This window comes from Heliangelus exortis, chromosome 22 (genome assembly GCF_036169615.1).
Source record: "Heliangelus exortis chromosome 22, bHelExo1.hap1, whole genome shotgun sequence".
NCBI classification, from domain to species: Eukaryota; Metazoa; Chordata; class Aves; order Apodiformes; family Trochilidae; genus Heliangelus; species Heliangelus exortis.
The window spans coordinates 6,910,586-6,930,490 of NC_092443.1; the positions used below are offsets into that span (position 1 = coordinate 6,910,586).

General features: G+C 47.1%; 1 protein-coding gene across 6 annotated transcripts in view; it reads left to right on the forward strand.

The window, feature by feature from the left end:
- Positions 1-19,905, forward strand: part of NR6A1 (nuclear receptor subfamily 6 group A member 1) — a 71,379-nt gene that overhangs the window by 31,132 nt on the left and 20,342 nt on the right. For 2 of the 6 annotated variants that reach the window (XM_071766484.1, XM_071766485.1), the window contains exon 1: positions 16,382-16,536. The exons of the other annotated variants lie outside the window; for them this stretch is intronic. In XM_071766484.1, the coding sequence (XP_071622585.1) occupies positions 16,509-16,536 (28 nt within the window). In that variant the 5' untranslated portion in view covers positions 16,382-16,508. Of the gene's footprint in view, positions 1-16,381; positions 16,537-19,905 lie in introns of those variants that run through there. 6 annotated transcript variants of the gene reach the window in all.

Genomic DNA, 19,905 nt, shown 5'->3' on the forward strand with positions numbered 1-19,905 from the left:
CCCCCCCCCAGGACCCTCGGACCTGGAGGGGTTATTTCTGGGCCACCGGGAACCCCTGTGTGTCGTGGCCCGGTTCGGGACGTGAGCGCGGTTTCCGTGTGTTTAACGTGGGACTGCACCGTGAGCATCCCGAGGGGCAGCAATAGGAGCCGGTGGGGTCCCAGCGCTGTTGAGGGGCGCGGTGGGTGCTACAGAAGATGGCGGGTGTGGGACAGCACCCACCATCTCCTCACCGAACTGCCCCGAACCGCAGGCAGCACCGGGGCAGCTTCCCGACGTTCTGCTGGGAACGGCCCCGGAACAGCAACTCTCTCCATGTTTATTGCAGGGCAGAAATAAAACGCCTTTGAGTGTGTTCTGGAATGAGACCACCTGATGATAAATGAATTCCACTGACGTGCTGGTTTCGGTGGTTTTAGACTAACAAAACTCAAAGCTGCTCCCACAGACTTGTCTGTCACCTCTCCCTGGGCTGGAACAGTGAAGTGAGACACTCGGCTGTCTCTGGAATATGGAGTTGCATAACGAGGATGCGCTGACTTTGGTGAAACGTTTTCAGTGAGGATGCAAGACCATGGGGAGAAGTTAAAGTGCTTGTTCCATTTTCTCCTCCAAGCTCTTTCCCAGTCGTTTTAGTCTTCTTTCTCTGCCTGTTGTCAGCCGCTGACCTTTCTTTCTTTGAGGACGTTTTGACCAAAGCACTGGACACCTTCTTGGGAGTGGAGGTTGGGCTAGATGGTTCCCAAGGTCTCTCCCAACCTGTGACACTCTGGGTGACACAAGCTGCAGGTGACTGCTGGCAGGAAGGTGCTGCAGCAATAACACAGCTGATGCTCCTCCGTTGGTGTGGTGGAACTTGGGTCTCTTTGAGCACTGTCAGCCACATCCTAATGCCAGTTTTGGGACACAGAAGGAGGAGGGCTGGGCCTGAGGGCCCTTCTGGGTGTTCTGGACATGGATTACTATAGGATGACCTCAAGGGCTGGCTGAATGCAGGGAAAACAAAATGAACAAACAAGTGTCAGTTACATGGAACATCCAAAAGGAAGCAATTAGGAAAAAAAAAAAAAAAAGGAGGTTAGCATGCTGCTTTAGTGGTGACCCAGACTTGTATCAGTGTCACACAGCTGCCACTGATGTGGATGAAAAGGTTCCCACCTCCTCATCATGAGTGTGAAGGAGATAGCTCATATCTGCTGTCCATTCTGCCCACAATAACCATTCTGGTACCTTCTCTGGTTTCCAGACAGCTTCCTTCTCTCTCTGCTTTCAAAGATTATCTTTTGCTCATTGAGCCACTTGACAATTCTTCTAAAATGTAGTCAATCCTATTGTTAAAATATTTGTTCCTGTGCAGACTGGGGTATGAGTGTGCCTCTAAGTGGTCAGCTGTGGGTCACAGTGGCTGAAAAGCATACAATATCTGATCCTTTCCTCTGAACCATAAGAGCATTGGTGGGATGGTCTTCACAAGCCATCTGAACAGCAATTGAGCTTTAGGAGATTGTACAGCCCCCTGCTTGTGGCTTCATGGACCTACTGTACTTCCCAGCCTCGTATGCTGTCCAAATAATGAGATCTTTCAAGGTAATACCTTTGTGCTTGCTGTTAATGATTTGTTCTTAAGATTTGCTTTAAAAAAAAAAAAAAAAAGCAAGTGGGACAATTTTTTTTGGAAAACACTGAAGTCTTTATCCTAGATTAAGTTCCAGCCTACTGCTCTAGCCCAGTACATTAGGAATCCTGAATTAGGGGTGACTTCGTGCTGTCTGCCTAGTACAAGGTTGTGATAATTTTAAAACTTTAGTAACTAAGAGTCAGAAGCCCTTGGGTAAACCAATTTTAAACATTTGCAGAAATCACATGAAAGTGCCCAAATATGAGATGTTAGGGTTTAGAAAAAGTAATAATGTTTTGCCAGAGTGTTTAAACACAATGCTGCCCCAGTCTTCAGATACCTCTTTCTGTCTCCTATGTCAGAGGTGATCTTCAGATGGTTAAGATGCTTTAATATTTTGAGGCTTGTCCTAATTACATTGCTCTTTGTCAAAGCACTATGTGCTGTTCCATTGGATGTACGTTGTGATTACTAAATGAGAATCGTGTTTCACTATAACTGTGGAAAACATTGCTTCCTGTTGGGAGATGAACTGCTGGAGCAGTCGTGGAGAACGAGTTCCCCAGGCAAGGGCACCGCAGCCGGGGCCGTTCTGCTGTGTCTGCTCCTGTGAGCCAGAGCTGGGCCCTGCAGGACCCTGTCAGTTCTGACGGTGCTGGAAAGAGGAGGAGGTGGGGGAGTTGACCCTTAAGCCATTTTACAATATTGGAATCAACTTTGATTTATGTTTTGCTGCATAAAATTTACCCAGGTCTCAATGAAAAACCAAAGATCTGTTGAGGCAGCTGAACGAGAGGCGATCCCCGCACTCCCTTGTGCTGCTCACGGTTATTCTTGTGTCTCGCTGGCAGTTCCTGTCCTGCAGAAAGACCAGCACTTCTCTCTACTCTAAACTTGCTCCTGCAGTCAAGGGTTGTGCTCAGTCTGCGTTACTGCTGCTCAGTTTGGGGTGGAAATGTCTCTCCTTTGGCTGTGTGGTGCAAGGTCCTGGTCATTATGTTCCCTTGGCCCTCGTTTCTGAGGAGTGTGAATTAAGTTGTGCAAAACCAAACCCCGTGGTGAGCGAGTGAGCAGATACTGGCTCTGATGGTGGAGCCACCACCCTGCCCCTTCCCCAGCCTGTGCAGACCCACCAGCTCATCTCCTCCCTGCTGCTGTTCCCCTTCCTTTCCTTGGGAAATGGGAATGTGTCTATTGTAAGGTTCATTCAGACAAGATTGTAAAGCAAATTGTTTAAGAATAGTTTTGAAAAAGTTAATTTGGGTCAAAGAGGGATTAACTGAGAAAATTGTTTCTACTTGTACATCTTTCTAAGAAGTAAGCAAGGGAAAGCTTGAAAATAAACCTTGTTGAGCCCATTTTTTTTTTTTTTTAGTTATTCTGTATGTGCCCTGTTCTTTAGCTTTCATTACTTAAATCCATCTGACTTGATGAGGAAGGAAGGAGATTCAGTTTGAGAGCAAATTCAAAGTGAAAAGATTTGGCCAGTGACATGATGAAAGGGATAAGTGTAGGTAGAATGGGATTAAACAGGAGTATTCTTGATATTGAATGCATGGTCCAGAGGCCTTTACTTTAACACTGGTTACAGTTATATTTGTAGCAAACTTTTTATCTCTTTTGTGTGAAAAGTACACAAGGAATTTTTATTTTTTTTTTTAAATCAACAATAAACTGAGATAGAAATTGATGGATAGAATTGAGAGAAATTTGTGGAGACTCAATGCAAAACTTGAGCAGCATGAGGGGGAGACTGTGGCAGGAAGGATGCTTGGATTTGGAGGGGGCAACCTGACAGGGTGGCAGCAGCTACAGCCTTCCACCTGGTTCATCATCCAGGGGGAAACACTGACAGACAGCAATCGATTTGAATCTTGCTTTTCTGTGCATTTACCTGCAAAACCTCAATCTAAAAAAAAAAAAAAAAAAAAAAAAAAAAAAAAAAAAAAAAAAAAAGTAGCCTTTAGAAGTGGAATTACACTGGTCTTCCAAAGCATTCCCATTTGCTGCCACTAAAACATATCTGCAACATTGAGAGTTAGGGAGTAGGTGGAATTCTCTCACTTGAGAAGTAAACAAGAGGGAAAAATGAAGGCATAAGACCAAAGCTAAGTAACAAGTCAGTGGAAGAGCCAGAAGTGGGGTCTGCTAGCTCTGTGCTTTTATTTGTTTTTTAGGTTATGCTGCCAGTATTAATAACAAAAGAATTGGCTTAGTTTCCACATTTCAGCAATGAAAAATGCATGTCTGTATTCTTGTAATCAGGGGAGCACTTGTACTCCGGGAGAGGCACGCTGCAGGTTAGCACTCTGGCAGGGTCCCTGTGGCTGTCTTTTTCTCGGTGGCTGTCACCTTCCGTAGTCATCAAGTGGATAAAGAATTTTTGTCATGCTGCTTCATGAATGAAGCCTGTGCTCTTAAAGAGCATAAGAATTAGCTGTGAAGTATGCATTATCACAAAGCCCAAGATGATGTTGAAAATCCTAAAAAATGAAATATACTTTCCCTCCATTTTCCGTTTTCTCTTATCAGGACTCTGACGAGGTACAGAGTCTGGTTTTAGTTTGTCATGCTTTTTTTTTTTTTTTTTTTTTCCTGGCTGCTGCTAAAATGCTTGGGATTGTGGAGAGCTACCAGCCCTTTGCTTTTAGAATCATTCAAAAACCTTCCATTTAGAAACCATTCTGATATCTTGGTGGGTTTTTTCTTCTTCGTCTTTTTTTAACTACTAAGGAAATTTGCATGAAAATGGAATCATTGTTTCTGAAGAGTTCCATCTGCTCCTGCTGCTTATTCTGTAGCTGAAGTCATAATCCTCTGTTTGTGAAATTTCCCATTGAAGAGATTTTTGGCTTGTTATAGTTTCAGCAAAATTTCAGAACAGAGGAAATATAGATGCTTTACCTAAGAAAAAAAAAAAAAAAAAAAAAAAAAAAAAAAGAGAAAAAGAAAAAGAAAAAGAAAAAGCCTTGAGATGACATCAGAGCTTTGGGTGCATCTGCAGCCAGCACAGCGTGGCTCTGTGGGGACAGGGTGAGCGGGCAATGGGACAGGGAAGGAGGTGGCCAGGGCTGGGCTGGGCAAATGCCTTTCCTCCCAGTGCTGGAGCTCTGGCGGGGGGTAATGAAGGAAGAGCACCTTTCTGGTTGGCTCAGTGCATTAGTATTTCTCTTGGTTGCACTCAAAGAGCAGGGTTGATCTGGGGTCACCGGGATGCTCCAACTGGCTCGAGAGGAACGGGCAAAGTCCCTTTAAAAGAGCTGTGGGCAGATGGGAACAGCCCTGCTCCTTGTGAGCAGCCAGGAGGATCCCTCGGCTGGGTATTGGTTCAGCCACTCTGTCTGATCCAAAGGAACATTCTGCAAATGAGAGCAGGGTTTGTTGTTGTTGTTTTTGTTCTAATTCCAGCTGTTCCCAGGGTTTATGTGTGTTACATACGTTTCTGTGTAATGCCACGCTCGTGTGTGCCTGCCTGTAAACACCAAACACATTCTTCCAGCTGAAGCAGTAGGAAATGGAGAATCCTGTGGGCTGGGAGGTGACGCTTGTCCTGCCAGGACCTCTTGTCGCTATGCAGAAATGCTGCAGGAAAGTGGGTCAGGGCGAGCGGTGCCGGAGCAGCCGCAGCCCAGCGCAGAGGGTGAGGGCTCTGCCGTGCCAGGCGGGCAGCAGGTCACCCAAGGGACCTGCATGTGGCTGCCGTGAGCCCAAGATGTGTTCTGAGACAGTTACTGACCTCATTTTCCATCCTCATTTACAGGATTGTTTTCTGCACCACGTGCGGGATTCGTGGAAAATGTTGCATATGCATGAGCTAGGCTGTGCTTTAAAGGAGGTAATACACAGTTCTGCCTAGGAAAAACAATTTATTTTAAGCATCTGGCATTTTCTCTGTTAATTATATTGTGGTATGCACATCTACCCTGTGTGCAGTACCTGTTCTTGAGGGCTGCCCTCTTCACCCTTCTCTCTATCAGCCTTCAGCTCTGCAAACTGGACTCACACACCGCTTCTGCTCACCCTGTGCCCTTTTGGGTATCTCATTCTGTGTGTGATGGCTGTAACGGCACCTTCCTGCTTTTCCCAGGGAATGCCATGTGCTCACTCACTCCAGCTGTGGGGAGGAGTCGGTGGGCCATGTCGAGCACCATCCCCTGGACACTTGCTGGCTGCCCCTGCAGGTCCCTTGCTCTGCTGTCTCAGCTTCTCCCTGTCTTTTGGCTGCTGGACTCCCTACACTTTGTAAAACCTCTCCATGGTTTATCCCTTCACAGGAGTTGGCTCCTGTTGGTTGCTGGTTCTCAGCCCTGCCTGCAGCTCAGGTGTAACTTTTAACAGTTTTTCAACTTTGTCTACAAATCATATATATAATTTACCTCTTCAGAAACAAAGGGTAGCTGATATCAACAAATCTGCATGCTTTGCATGCAATTGTGCTTTGTAAGCTCCACAGGAAATACCCTTAGTTAAACAAAGTCATAATTACATGCAGCTTCCCACCTCTGTTCTCTCCCTGTCCCATACCCAGGCAGTGCTCAAGTACCAGTGACCTAGGAAAGTTGTCTCACCCCAGGCAGCCTCTTGTCCCCTTGTTGCCAGCTTCTTCTCCTCCGCCTTCTCTCTTAGCTGTCCCTGGATATCAGAGCCTTCTAAAGAGATAATTTAAGTCTTCTTGTCATGCAGTGTCTGGGATGGGTGCTGCCCTGCTTGGCTGCTCCTCAGAGATGGAGGTCCCCAGGATGTCCTGTCCCCCTGGGCCTGAAGGTCACCTGCACCCACAGGGACTCCTGGCCCCACCACTCTGACATCCAGCAGCTCTGTGAGGGTGTCCTGGTGGTGCTGCCTTAGAGAGGTTTGGCTGGAGGTTGGGATGAGATGCTGGAGAAAGTTCCCAACCTCCCTACACTGAGCACAGTGCTGACCATGCTGGTTACACACCCCAGTACCCCCCAAACTCATGAGTGGGACACAGATTGCCACAGCAGACACTGTCAGAGCATAATGGTTCTGTGGATACTGAATGCTTTTAGAGGAGAAGCTTGTATTGGTCTTCAAGCATAAAAAATAGCAGAAAACAGATGTAGACACAGTTCTGAAAAATGTTAGAAAAATCACTGCTTCAAGAGGGAAAAAGCCCTTGCAAAAGTTTGTTCTCTGTTTTGGTGCCTTCTCATTTGGAGCAAGGTGTCTTACCCTTACCTGACAACCATAGGAAAACACCTATGGCATTTTTCAGGCATCTTTAGCTTGCTAACATGTGGGTTTAGTTTTTCTTTGTTTCAAACTGCAGGTAAAGCTGTGAGCTCTGCTTGCTCCTCGAGCGGGGCTGTGGTTCTGCTGTTTGACCTCAAGAGCTGGGTAGAAGGCTGGTTATAAAACCATGTTAGAGCTGCAGTATCATATCAACATCATTCGAAACAGAGGTGTCTGTATTGTTGTTTGCTTATAGCTCTTGTGTTTTTTCCTTTAAAATTAATTTCATATTTTATTTGTGTGTGCAGAAACATAGCGACTCACATGTATGACCCAAGTATAAATTCTGCACAGCTACAGCAAAGTTATAAATGAGACTAGAAATTACATGTAGGTCTGTGATTTAATTTTCTCTGACATATTGAGTCTATGTTTTAGCCTACAGAACTCCACAGCTGTGCCCTAATTCTCTTTTCCTTGTGATCTCAACATCGCTGCCTTTTAAGGCATTGCTATTCTTGGATCTCAGCAGGACACCATGTTAGACTGTCACCCTGCTCTGCTGTATTGCCATTGCATAAAGCAGCTTCTCCCTGGACTTACAGATAATATGTGCAAGGAAAAGTTTGGGTGGATAAGGCTCACTACACGATAGTATATATTAAGGTGTGGGTGTTGGGATTCCTCCCTGGTTGCTCTCTGGGGGCATGTTTATCTTTTGTTACAAATAATAAGCAATAATGCAGTTAGGTTTCAGCAAGAGTTGTATCTGGGGTGACAATTCAGGCAGAAAAAGACAGATTTCTTTTTTGCTTTAAAGAAGAAGGTCGCTGCCCTGTGGGAATTTATACTTTGTTTTGTTAAGTGGCATTCGTATGTATAGAGAGCCATCAGCCTAACTCTTGTTTAACCAAATACTGACTGTGGTTTAATTCCAGTGCGGCCTTTTCCTAACATCTTCCACGTGCTCATGTAGATGTAGCACAAGCACCCTTTGCTAAATTTGGGGTAGAAACTTGCTAGCTGTGATTTTGCCTGTTCTAACACACACACTGTGCTCAGAGACGTGAATCTGAGCATTTAGAGAGTGTCTCCTGTGAGTAGCAAGGACTGTTCTCTGTAGTACGTGTGCTGCAAAGTCATCACAACGCAGCACACACAGCCCTGTCTCCTCTGCTGATAAAGATGCCTGGTGGAAAGCACTGGGAGGGTTTTATTTGCCTTGTTTTCAAGATATATGATGAAAACACTGAGGCAGAATTTAATTTTTAACTTCTAAAAAATGAGTAGGCTTATCTTAAATAAGCAATGTGAAAATATAATACGATTGGAATTCCAAAAATGCGATTCTGAAATCCGGGAACTGTCGTTGGGGCAGATCATTTTAATTTCCGATCTGAATCATCCATGTTTCCTCTAAAACCATCTCAGATTTCTTGCAGCACCTCTCGTTGGAGAGGACCCCTCTGGCTAAGCCTGTGCTGCATGCCAGGAGTGGTGATGGAGCCATCGGCAGTGGGGAAGGCAGCCCTGGAAGGGCAGTGTTGTCCGTCTGTCCCTCTGCAGCACAGACACACAGCCACAGCTCTGCCGGGGGTGCAGCTGCTCCTCAAGCCCCGGAGGGAGAAGGGGAGTTTGTTTGGTTTAGGAAATCTGCCATTCTGAGCCTCCCAGCACAGCCCAGGGCAGCAGGGGTGGGCTGGGGAAGCTGCAGGGCTGGCTGTAGGGTGGTCACCAGGGCACAGGGCAGCCCAGGACACGCTTAATGAGGGGAAATCAACCCCCCTAATCAGGGGCCGATGGCCCCGGGCAGTCATGGAGAAAGGTGGATTCCTTTGGAGGGTCGTTTGGAGGCATCTGTTAGGCAGTAATCCCTGCACTAACGCCGGGACCCTCTGGCTATGAGGTTCCTGCACAAGGAGTTGAAGTCCCTGACATTCTGTGTGACTTCTTGTCTTGATGCTCTGACTTGCTCCTGTTCCTGCTGCTTCTACCCCAGCCCTAACACTGAACACTGCAGTGTTGTTCCAGCCATCTTCAGGGGGAAATCGCAGATGTATAAAACCAAAATCAAAAAGTGAATGTTGGTGGAAGGGTGCTGTAGGTAGTGGGAGTTCAGGGTGTAATGTAGGATGTCCCAGTAAATAGGGCAGATTAAAAATATAAGCCACTTTCGTGCACCCTTAATTTCCAAATTATCTGTGGTTGTTTTAAGAAGAAATATAAAGGCTAAGAAACCCTCCTCTGGTGACAAACTGTGAGAAGAAAAGCCATTTGGCTTTCTTGCCAGCACTGTTTCAGAGGGGACCTGAGAAGGTGGTCTGAGAGGATTTGGATGTGAGGAATTAGTTTATTTTTAAATGTATTTCTCTAAAGTAAAAGTAAATTTTCCTTAAGGAGGAAAAAAAAGTTAAAAAGAAAAAAAAAAATCAGGATTTGTAATTTGCCGTTTCCTCTGCATCTGCTCTGGCCCCTGTCTGAGAGCAGGCTGAGGCTTGCAGGGAGCTGGGACAGTCTGGCCCAGCACAGCCCTGCTCATGTTTAGGTTCCCTTCATCCATGGGTCTTTTCTGTGTCTGGATGCCTTAATGAGGGAGGCCTTTGTGGTCAGGGCTGCTGACAGGAAAGAAAAAGGGGAAAATAAAAATATGTGTAGGGAAGTATTGTGGGAAGAGCTTTCCACAACATTCATGGGTTCTTAATGTCCTGAGGACAAAGTTAGGGAATTCAAAGAAATAAAACCCCTTGGCTGGCTCTGACAAATCACAGCATTGTTACATTACGTTTAATGTATTTTAATTGAGTCTGGGTTTGTCCCCCATCGGTTTTACAGTGCTGTCATCTGGAAGACAAAATATAGAGCTTGGATCTGGACTGGCTGTATCTAGAAGATGAGACTCCATGTGAACTGGATAATTACCCTGGTAATGAACCAGAGCAAATGTAGGTTTCTGAAGGATCTTCTAATGGGAGTAAAATATTGACTAGCTACCAGTTAAGTTAGCGTGAGGCTGCATGGTGTGGAAAAGAGTAGTTAGACTGGACCCTGAGACATATGTACATAGGGACCAACTTGATACCCCAAAAATTAGTTCCACCACATGGAATAAGTCCTTGCCTCTGAGGCAGCCACTTGGCACAGAGCAAATCCTCTGCTGCTTCTTCATCCGAGGAGGTGGATGGGAGCTAGAAGCTGATCTTCTGTGAATCAGCCACAAAAGAAAATAAAGGCACATTTTTCTAATGGACTTGATGAAAACAGGGATATTTGGGTTAGAGATTCTGGGTTTGGAGCAGATGTGGCTTGCTGTGCTTCCATCTGAACTGTGATGGTCCCTGCCTTGGCCTCTAGTGCTCTGACTGGCTGCTGGTTGTTGGGGTGGTTTTGGTGCAAGATGACCACTTTTCCCAGTTTCTCCTGCTTTCCTTCCCATCAGTGAAATTAAGGGAAATTTCTTAGTACCCAGAGCACCCTGTTGATCTCTGGGCTACCTGCTGGATTACATAGAAAGGTTTTATGACCATGGGAATTGCCCCCTGAAAATGTGTTGCAGCCCATTGTAGCTGTTACCAATGTGTAGGAGCTCAAGTACATTATCTTATTACCATAAATTTAAATATTTGATTTACAAAACGTTGCTGACTGATACTCCAGTAGTATCATACAAGACACATCACAATAGATACCGAGTTCAAAGATTGTTTTAAATGGCTTTAATACAAACAGAGGTCAGAAAAGGCAAGATAACAGCAGAGGAGGCTATGTCAAAAAGTAATTAGAGCAGGACAAATGGATTGTGCAGGCATGTCGAAGGCTGTTATTTCTGTAGGCAGTGACTAGGAAAGGTGTTAATGTAATGTGACAGATCTGGAGCAAAAATGAGGGTGCAGGGAAAACAAATAGGAGCTGACCAATGGGATGGTTTAAATTATGAGGTTTGCTTTAACATAATTTGATTACACATGAAAGAAATGTTTAGTGTAGTTTCTTTGAAAATCTAATTGTCTTAAATACTGCATGTTCGATCCACTCTTTACACCCCAAGAAGCCATCCCCGTGCTGCTGCAGCCTCTCTGTCAGGAAAAAGCATGTGAATTGTTTGCCCTGTGCAGCTTCAGGAATGGAGAGGAGGATGGAAGGGGTTTTTTTTCCCCCCTAGTGTTAATCTAGAAAAATTGTCTGTTATTTGCAGTCACGTACATCTTAATTTGGAACCTCGTGCTGTCTGGGGTGGGTGGTATCTGGGGCCTGGGAGTTGCTGGTAGAGATGATGTGAAAAGTGAGTATCTTTTTATCAGAAGGAAAAGACTAAGATCTGATTTAGTGGAAGGAAGCCAGGGAGGTAACAGCTTTTTTTTCAGGGCCCAGCTCTCGCCATATTCAAAAGAAATATTAGTAGCATGGGGGAGAAATGCAGAAGTGCTTCACAGCACAGGCTGCTCCAAAGGGCTGAACAGGAGAAAAGATTGAATTTCCTGAGCACTCTCGTCCTCTGTGGTGTCAGGTTCAAATCACACTACCTTGAACTGACACACGTGGGTTTGAGTACAGGAATTTCTCCTGCTCTGTTGTCCAGTGTCATCTTCTCTTCCCTTAATTGTCCTTGCACTTTTAATAAACATATTTTCTATGGATTTTTTAAATTTTGTAATTGCATTTAAACTTGATGTCAAGAAGTAATTAAAGGTGAGACACGCTAAAGGTGGTGAAGTCATTCAGGCTCCAGGCTGAGGAGGTGTTGGCAGAGTTAAGAACAGAAGCTGGAGGTGCTGGTGATGTTCTTTTTTTTGGTGGAATATGCTGGTTGCTGAATGGATGTATTCTTGGGCTGTTACCTGAGAACAAAAGGCAAGTCTGGGAGTATATTCAGGATATGCCAGGCAGTTCCTCCACACTCTTATTTCTGCTCTTGTAAATTCTGGAAGGACATTCTGTTCAGCTTTTCCTGTAAAACAAGTAAACAGTATTACAAGCATCAAGTTAAATGCAATAGCAAAAGAAAAAGGAGGAAACATTTTAAATAGCTACTCCTAATAACAGAAAAATTAATTGTAGTAAAACTAAAACCAAAGGACCGACAAGCCCTCAGCGGGTCTGGTCACCTACGGAGCATCCCGGGCAGGGGGCAGAGCAGGGCTGGCGGTGGCAGCTCCTGAGACCGGCAGAGCTGATTTTCAGCCCTTGGTCTGTAGCCGTCTGAAGGTCTGACGGTGCAGGTTCCGAGCGGACCCCCTCACCCATCCCTCAGTCGGGTGCTGCCCTCTCCTGTCCGGCCCGAGGTGCGGGGGTGGTCCCGGCCCTTCCCCGGGGGGCTCTGCGGTGCGGGGACAGGGGTGGCCCCGGCTGCCGGGGGTGAGGCAGGGGCAGGACCCGCAGCTCCAGCTCGGAGCCTTTTTTCCTCTTCATTTTGCTGACCTGAGGTGTGAGGAAATGTCCTCTGGCTGTTTGTTTGTTTTGCTGGGGGTACCGGCAATTGTTGCTACTACCTGGAATCAGCGTTTCAGCACGATAGTAGTAGTAGTAATAATAATAATAATAATAATAATAATAATAATAATAATAATAATAATAATAATAATAATAATAATAATAATAATAATAATAATAATAATACAGCTCTCACAACAAACTGTTGTAAGCATTATTAAAACTCCGTGGGGCTGCAGCAGAGGCTCTGGTTGGTGCCGCTGCAGTTGATGTAAGCCGTAAGCTTTTGGCTCCTCAGTTTGATGCACAAAGCTTTTCCTGCCCTTCCAAAGGGGGCGATGCCAGCTCAAAGTCTTCCCCGTGTTTTCTGGAATGCTCTGAGGCTGCATGCCCGAGGTGAGGTGCAGGGAGTGACCGGAGATGCTCCTGGACTGGAGTCATCCCACTTTCTGCAAAGGGTTTGAAAAGGAGCTCGATTGCCTGCTCATAGAAATGTAAAGCTTCTCCCTCTGCAATTCTCCTTTCTTGTACTTGCCCACGAAGGCAGTAAAGCCATATACTCCTCATGCCTACAGTCCCATTTGTTTTCTTTTTTTTTTTTTTTTCCTCTCTAAGGAGCCCTTAATCTCCCCCCTGCTTCTTCCTCTGTTACACAGAGCTGGTCTCCACTATTTGTCACCCAGCAAGGAAGATGCAATGAAAAGCTCCTTGCAAGCCACTCAATTGGCTGGTTCAGCAAATTCAGTGGTCAGGCAAATAAAAATATAAATAAACAAATAAACCCAGAAATTTGATAGGATTCATTTTACACAGCAACCCATCAAAATAGAAAGAAGGATGAAAATGCTCGATTTTATGTACACCAAGTGAATACCTTCACCAGAATTATTAAGGCCACATTCCTGGCATGTTTTGATGCTGGGGAGCAGTGGAATTACCCACATCTATTCTTAAACATTTACCACAAGGCTCCTCAGAAGTCAGAGGATGTTTGTGATAATTTCTTGCAGTTCCTTCCATGGCTTCTCTAAGCAATGTTATTTTATTTTTTGTATTGTCCCTGAACTATCTGCATACATAGGGTGAGGGGAGCAGAGGTTTTGGGGAAAGCGTGTGCTGTGTTTACTTGGAGCCAGCTCTCTCACTGCAGTGGCTGGAAGCAGTCACGTCCACACTCCTGAGGTGCCCTAAGCTGATTTTATAACATTTACTCAGCTGCATTTACAAACCTGTGCAGGGCTCAGAGCATCAGCACTGCAGAACAGAGGCACTGCCCATGGCACTGTTTGCTGTGTGCTGGCATTTGCTTGTGCCCTGTTTGTTACTTGAAATCCAAACCAGTTCAGTGTTTCAGTTCAGCTTGTGGTGAGCCGGGGCACAGGCAGCTCAGGGAGATGTGATGGGTTTTGTTGTCCCCAGCCCCAACACACAAAGGGGCCGATGTCTCAAACTGCGTGGACACAACAGAGCCCTGATTGTCATGAAAATGGGCAAGGCCTGGCTGGAGCTGTGCAGCAAGGGTGGGTAGGAGGGCAGCCCCCACCCCGGGCCCTGCCAGCCTCCCCCTGCCCAAATCTGGGTTTTTCATGGAGGTTTTTTAGGGATCAGCTGTGGCAAGCAGCAGTGTTTTCAGAGGGTGTCCTGGAAGAACACCCTGGCTGTGCTCTGGCAGCATCTGACCCCTTTCAGTGCTGCCTTAGCCTCCAGCTGGGCTCGACAGTTCTGAAAAGCCTGGGAGAAACAACCATGGTCCCAAAAGAAAATAGAGAAGATGTTCCTAAGGACAAGCTCTCTCAGCACTCCTACATGTGTACAGGCTGCCTTTTGGCAGAGCGTGGCACAACTCTTACGCCTGTTTTGTCTTTCTCCAGCCACACTTGTAGCCACTGATCTTCTCCACACCATCTCCTCACTGCTTTGCCAGCTGGGGGCTGTTTCTCCTCAGTTCACTTTGGACAAATTGCAGCAAAATGCAGCAAAACGCAGTGTTTCTTCTGTCCTCACTTGTCACCTGGTTGGTTATGGAAAGAGCCAGTTCTTGGCACCCCCTGGAGATCCTCCTCTTGCTTCCTATACCTGTCCCTTATGGCCATGATGTCAAGACAATAACTCTGGGCAGGTACTGATGTCACTTGTCTGGTTTTGGCTTTTACTGTTATGAGCTGGTGTTACCTAAAATTTCAGAACGTTGCAATAGCATCAGATTTTCTGTTTGGGGTGAAAATTGGCTGATTCAGACTAAAAAAAGAACCAACCACATGACTTTTTTCTTTTACCAGGCTTGCTTTAAGGTTTTTTGGTTCAGATGACAGAATTAATCTTTCTCGTCTCTTTTCCTGCCCTCTGCCCATTCCAAGTTTGGCCTCTCATTTTACAGAGCAGTTCCAGAGCTCTGCAATTATTTCCTGCCCTTAAGGATTTATTATGGACAAACTGTGACGTGTATGTAATGTGAGTTTTGAGTAATTTGGAAGATTTGAATTGTTTGGCCAATTATTCTTTCTCCCAGCCAGTTTGTGTCTACTCTTGCAGTTGTTTCTGAATAAGCAGTGGCTTTTTTTTTTGGGGGGGGGGGGTGTTTCTGGTTTGAGCCCCATCAGCAGCAGTGTGAGCAACTTGGTGTCAGCCCTGTTGTCCCGAGATGAAGTTGCTTTATTTCAGCTCGCTGTGTGCACATCACACGGCGGTGCTACAGAACCATCACTCAGCATTCTGGTCACACCTCTCCGAGGGGTGCCGGGACTGAGCCGAGAGCTTGCACGGGAGGAGGAATGCGGAGCTCCGGGAGCTGCACAATAGTCAGCAGCTGTGTCAATAGTGCAGCGGGGACGTGTCCCCTGGCCCTGTGCTGGCAGGGCAGGGGAGCAGCTCCTTGCACAGCACTGCCCGGGCAACCTCCAACAGGAAAAAAGGAGGTCAAGCCGAAGAGGATGTCAAGGGCTGAGAGAGCAACTGCCCAGATTGCAGCACGAGTAAACTGAAGAGTGGGCCCAGCACAGGGCAGTTTGTGACAGCTTGGTCCTGCATCCTGCACCTGCTCCTGCAGAAACCCTGGGTTACAACGGGATTGTGAGTCCACAGAGTGGCTGAAGGGTTGGGTTTGGCAGGGACTGTCTGGTCCTTCGTGGGCTTGGCTGGAGCATGGTGCCCAGGCTGCCAGGAGGGTGCTGCTGAGCTCTGCTCTGGTGCACAGATGAGGTTATTTGCACTGCTGGATGTCACCAGAAAGCAATAAAATTTCAGGCTTGAGATGGAGTGAAATATGACCTCTTTTGTTGCCTCTGTGCCTTGTTTATTTTAAGTTGGCCATTTCTCAGAGCGTGGTTGCACCCCGCAGTCCTCAGGGTGAGGAGCAGAAGCAGATGATGGCTTTTGAACAGAGTCAGTGTAGACATCTGGAGCACAGGTTGAGTTGGGCATCGGCAGGAAAGTTGTTGGCCATTCCCTTAAATGCCTCAGTGTGGTGAGTGGTGGTCTGGGCTTGGTCAAACCCTGCTGGCCACTGGGACAGGTTATCCTGTGTCTGCAGCATCTGAAGTCTGCAACGCCCAAGGGTGAGTTCATGCCAGAGGAGGATGAAAGAGGGGAAGGTAAAGGAAGGGAAGGTAAAGGAAGGGAAGGGAAGGTAAAGGAAGGGAAGGGAAGGCAAGGCTGGTGGGCAGCGTGTGCCTTCCCTTGACACACTGGTGTGGTGTGGAAAGCTCTGCCTGTCACCCGGTGCTGCTCCTGTTGGCTTTGTTGTGTTGGCAGGACCTGTCCGTCCATCCTGAGCTTGTATTTCAGTCATCATTAAAACTAAGAATGGGGTTTTGCCCAGTTCCTGTTACCAGCTTACAGACATCAATTTCATACTTAACAGAAATGTTTTTCATACTAGAAATTCCTGTGTTTTTTTCCCCACGTGTGTTACTGCCCGACCTCAGCAAATCTTTCTCTTGCTTGTCTTGGGAATGGGTGGAAGAAACACCCAAAGTGGTGTCCTGGGAACCGCACCCAGAACTCCGGTTGGGGGTCCAGGCGGGGCCTGTTCTGGGTGCGGGTCCCCGGGCCTGGGTTCGTGGGCGTGGCCCGGTTGCGGGGCGGTCCCGGGGCCGGGCCTGGGTGCGGTCCGGCCCCGCTGGGCCCAGCGGGTCACGCTGACATCACGGCTCGTTAGCATAGGGCCGGCCCCGGTCGGCGGCGATGGCCGAGCCGGGCTGTCCGCCCGCCCGAAGCCGCGGCCCCGCTCCCGCCGCCATGAGGCGGCCCTGAGGGGCGACAACGGGGGGGGATGAAGCGGGACTCGACCTGCATGGAAGGTGAGCGGGGGTCCGGGCTTTGTTCGGGAGGGGAGGGGTGCGAGGGGCCGGGGTTGCCCCGTCCCACAGCCCGGTTCGGCGGGGACAGCGGCGGCGATGCGGGGGCCGGGCCCGCACCGGGACTAGGTTGCGGGCCGGCTGTGGGGTGTTTTTTCCTTATTTCCTCCGGTCTGGGGAAGACCCGAGGCGCGGGGTGCTGGCCGGCACCCCAGGCAGCGGCTGCCAGCCGGATTATGCAATTAAAGGGGAGGAAAAAAAAAAAAAAAGTATTGGTTTGTTTTGTGACTTAATTTGTTTATATTTTAAAGTTCCTAATCCCATTGACCATCTGGAAGAGCTTTTTTTAGTATTGTTAATTATTGATAGTAGCGAGGTCATGTAGGCACTTGATAACACTGCTCCATCCCTCCTGGGACTGGTACCAGTTCACTGATATTTTAAACCTTTTATTTTTTTCCATGTGGTTGATGGCAGTGACAAAGCTCTTCTTGAGAATCAGGACAAAATATTTATGGAAAGCCCATCGCTTGTTTGGGTAACCCACATTTTGAAAAGTCATTATCTGTAGTTGTGCTTGGGCCCTGCCTCCTTGTAGGCAGGGGCTACTGGGGGTTTAATCTTACATTTTCCTAATTCTCCATCATTCGCAGTCGTTGCACATCTAGGGAACTTAAATTGGTCCAAGAAAAGTATTTTCAGTTAGGCAAGTCAGGTTTTATTCTTACTGCTTTTGTCAATTTGTCAGTTTCTAAAAAACAAAACAAAACGGAGTCTAAACTAGGTTTTAGCTGGGAGCATCTGGGCCAAGGGACCCTGCAAAAAAGCTTTGTTTTTCTGAAATGGGATTAGAGAAAGTTGATCACTGGGGAGAGCGGCTGCTGTGCTCGGAGCCGATCTGCAAACCGGGTGCGGTGCTGGAGACCTCGGGGCTGGGACCGCCGCTCCAGGGACGCATTTTGGTGCCGTGGGCTTTTGTTCCAAACTCTTTGTGCAACAACTGGCCGGAGAGAAGGATCAGGCCCTGTCTCCCGTCCCCCCTGTGCCACACAATGGAGCGGGGTGAGGAGCTGGCAGTGTCCCTCGGGTGGCTTTTGGGACATGGGATGTAGGCACCGGGACGGGGGTGCTGGGGGAGGCAGGGCCGGGGGGCTCCCCCTGACCCCAGAAGTTGGATGTCGCAGATGAGTTTTTGATATGCAAATAGTGATGGGTCCCAGCCGCGGAGGGGAAGGGTGATGGGTTTCATCAGCTGCACACTCTTGATTTATACCTATTCAAATAAAGAGCAAATGATGATTTCTGCATTTTCTGAGGGTTTTCTTTCGACTGAGCTCTTCTTTAGCAGAAACAAAACGACTCTGAAGTAAGACTGCGAGCTTTGGATTTAATTACTAGAGAGGGAGAGCAGGGCAGAGATATGCTGGCCTCTTTTCAATACTCTTAAAATGCAGCTGTGTCTCCATGAGTATAACATATTTTTTACAGAGAATAAGGTTGCAGGCAGCCTCTTTCTTTCCCGCCCCCCACTCCTTTTTTTTTTTTTTTTTTAGGACTTGAGCAGGCTTGTCCATTTAAATTAACCTTTATCCCAGCTGGGCACACAAATGTTTTTGTTTTAGTTCACAGAGGGTTAATTCTATTCAGGCTCTCTCCATGGCCCGGTCTGATCCGGGGCAGCACAATCTGTTCTTGGAGCCAGGCAGGAGCTGCTGCCTTCACCCCAGATGCAGTGTGGGGCTGGGACCCCCACCCACGGGTCTGATGGGGGAGCAGGATGCCCGGTCCCATTGTGCACCCAGCCAAGGGCTCGGCCCAGGGAGCAACCACTGGACAGAAAATTTAATCCCTGTGTTCATTGATTATAAGTTAAAGAAAAGCCCCTTAGGCAAACGTGCCTGGGCGTGGGGGTGGGCTTGTTTGGACAATGCAGCACTGAGCAGCAAGGGGGGGAAATCCCCCCCAGCTCTCAGTCCTGAATTGAAAACGATTATTTTCTTGAAACTAAAAATTTACGATGTAAAAAATGCTTAGGAAAGATAAAGGGGGTCGGGGGGAGGGGAGGGACAGGACAGAGGAGGGAAGAAACCCTAACACGTGTGTTTGTGTTTGAGACATCATCAGAGTGAGCAGGATTTTGTGAGGATTTCAGTAGCACATGTGTGAGATCCCCCTGCCTCCCCCCTTTCCAAACAGCTGGTATTTAGCAGCTTGAGATTTAAACCCAGCTAGAGGGTGTGTGATAGGGTGAGTTAATCACCAGGCAAACAAATGATACACACTTGGAAAGATGTTAAATATATAAATGATTGCAGTGCCGAGTGTCATCTGTAATATTTTTATTTTCAGCTATGAAAGATTTTCTTAGCTGTAAGTCACCTTTAAGTGGGAAGTTTTCCAAGTGCATCTCCCTGTGTCCTTCCTCTCACTTTCTAGCAGGACTGGATCCCAGCACCGTCTGCTCTGGGGGCTTGGGTGAGGGTTTGTGCCTGTGCTTTGGGCCCCGCTCTGGGAAGTAAAGCCTTTGTTTCTGCTGTGTTATAAAGCACCATGGGCTGGCTGCACTGATGCTCAGCCTTATTTCCAAGGGAGCTGTTGGTGCATCTCCAGGGGTGGGTGTGATCCTTCCCACAGCTGTGGGGAGCTGCTGGGATGAAGCAGCATCTGGTCCCCTCTGGGGTGATTCCCGTCATCTGCTCGGGGTGCTCATCCCAGGAGTGATACAGGTGGGAGTGGTGGAGGCTTGCTGAAGGCTGGACTTGTGCCCCCACATTCTGGTTTATTTTGCTCATTTGATTTATATTCTCATTCACGTGCTTCAGTATTTTTTGTCTGTGTCTGTGCTGTGTGCTTCAGCAGGATTGGAAGGTATTTCCCTATGGAAATTCTTAGGATTTTTCTTTTAAAAATTATCTAAGGCTGCTCATTTCACTGTGGGGAAAAGCAAGTCTTTTAAAAAAATAAATGTCTTGTTTCTACTGTTTGCCTTATAAAACATAAACAAGGAGAGATTCCTTCTCTATAAACAAGGAGAGATTCCTTCTCTTTCTCACACCGTCTTCTCTGACTCTTGTGAAACATCATAATATTCTTGGAGAATTTACATTGTATTAAAATGTGGTATGAAACCTACCATGACCTTTGAAAACAATACATCCTTTAATGTGGCTTTGGGGAGGGGTTAGTGAGGGAGTAGCCATAAAAATCTTCAGGGTTCAAGATGAGGTTGAGATTTTTGTGAGTGCTTTTGTCGTAGCAGCAATTGTTTGATTTAGTGGCCCCTGCTACAATGGGCTGTGAGAACAAAGCCAGAATATCCCATGTATGAGTTCCTTAAATGTAAGATCCATCAGGAAAATAGGGACTGGGGGG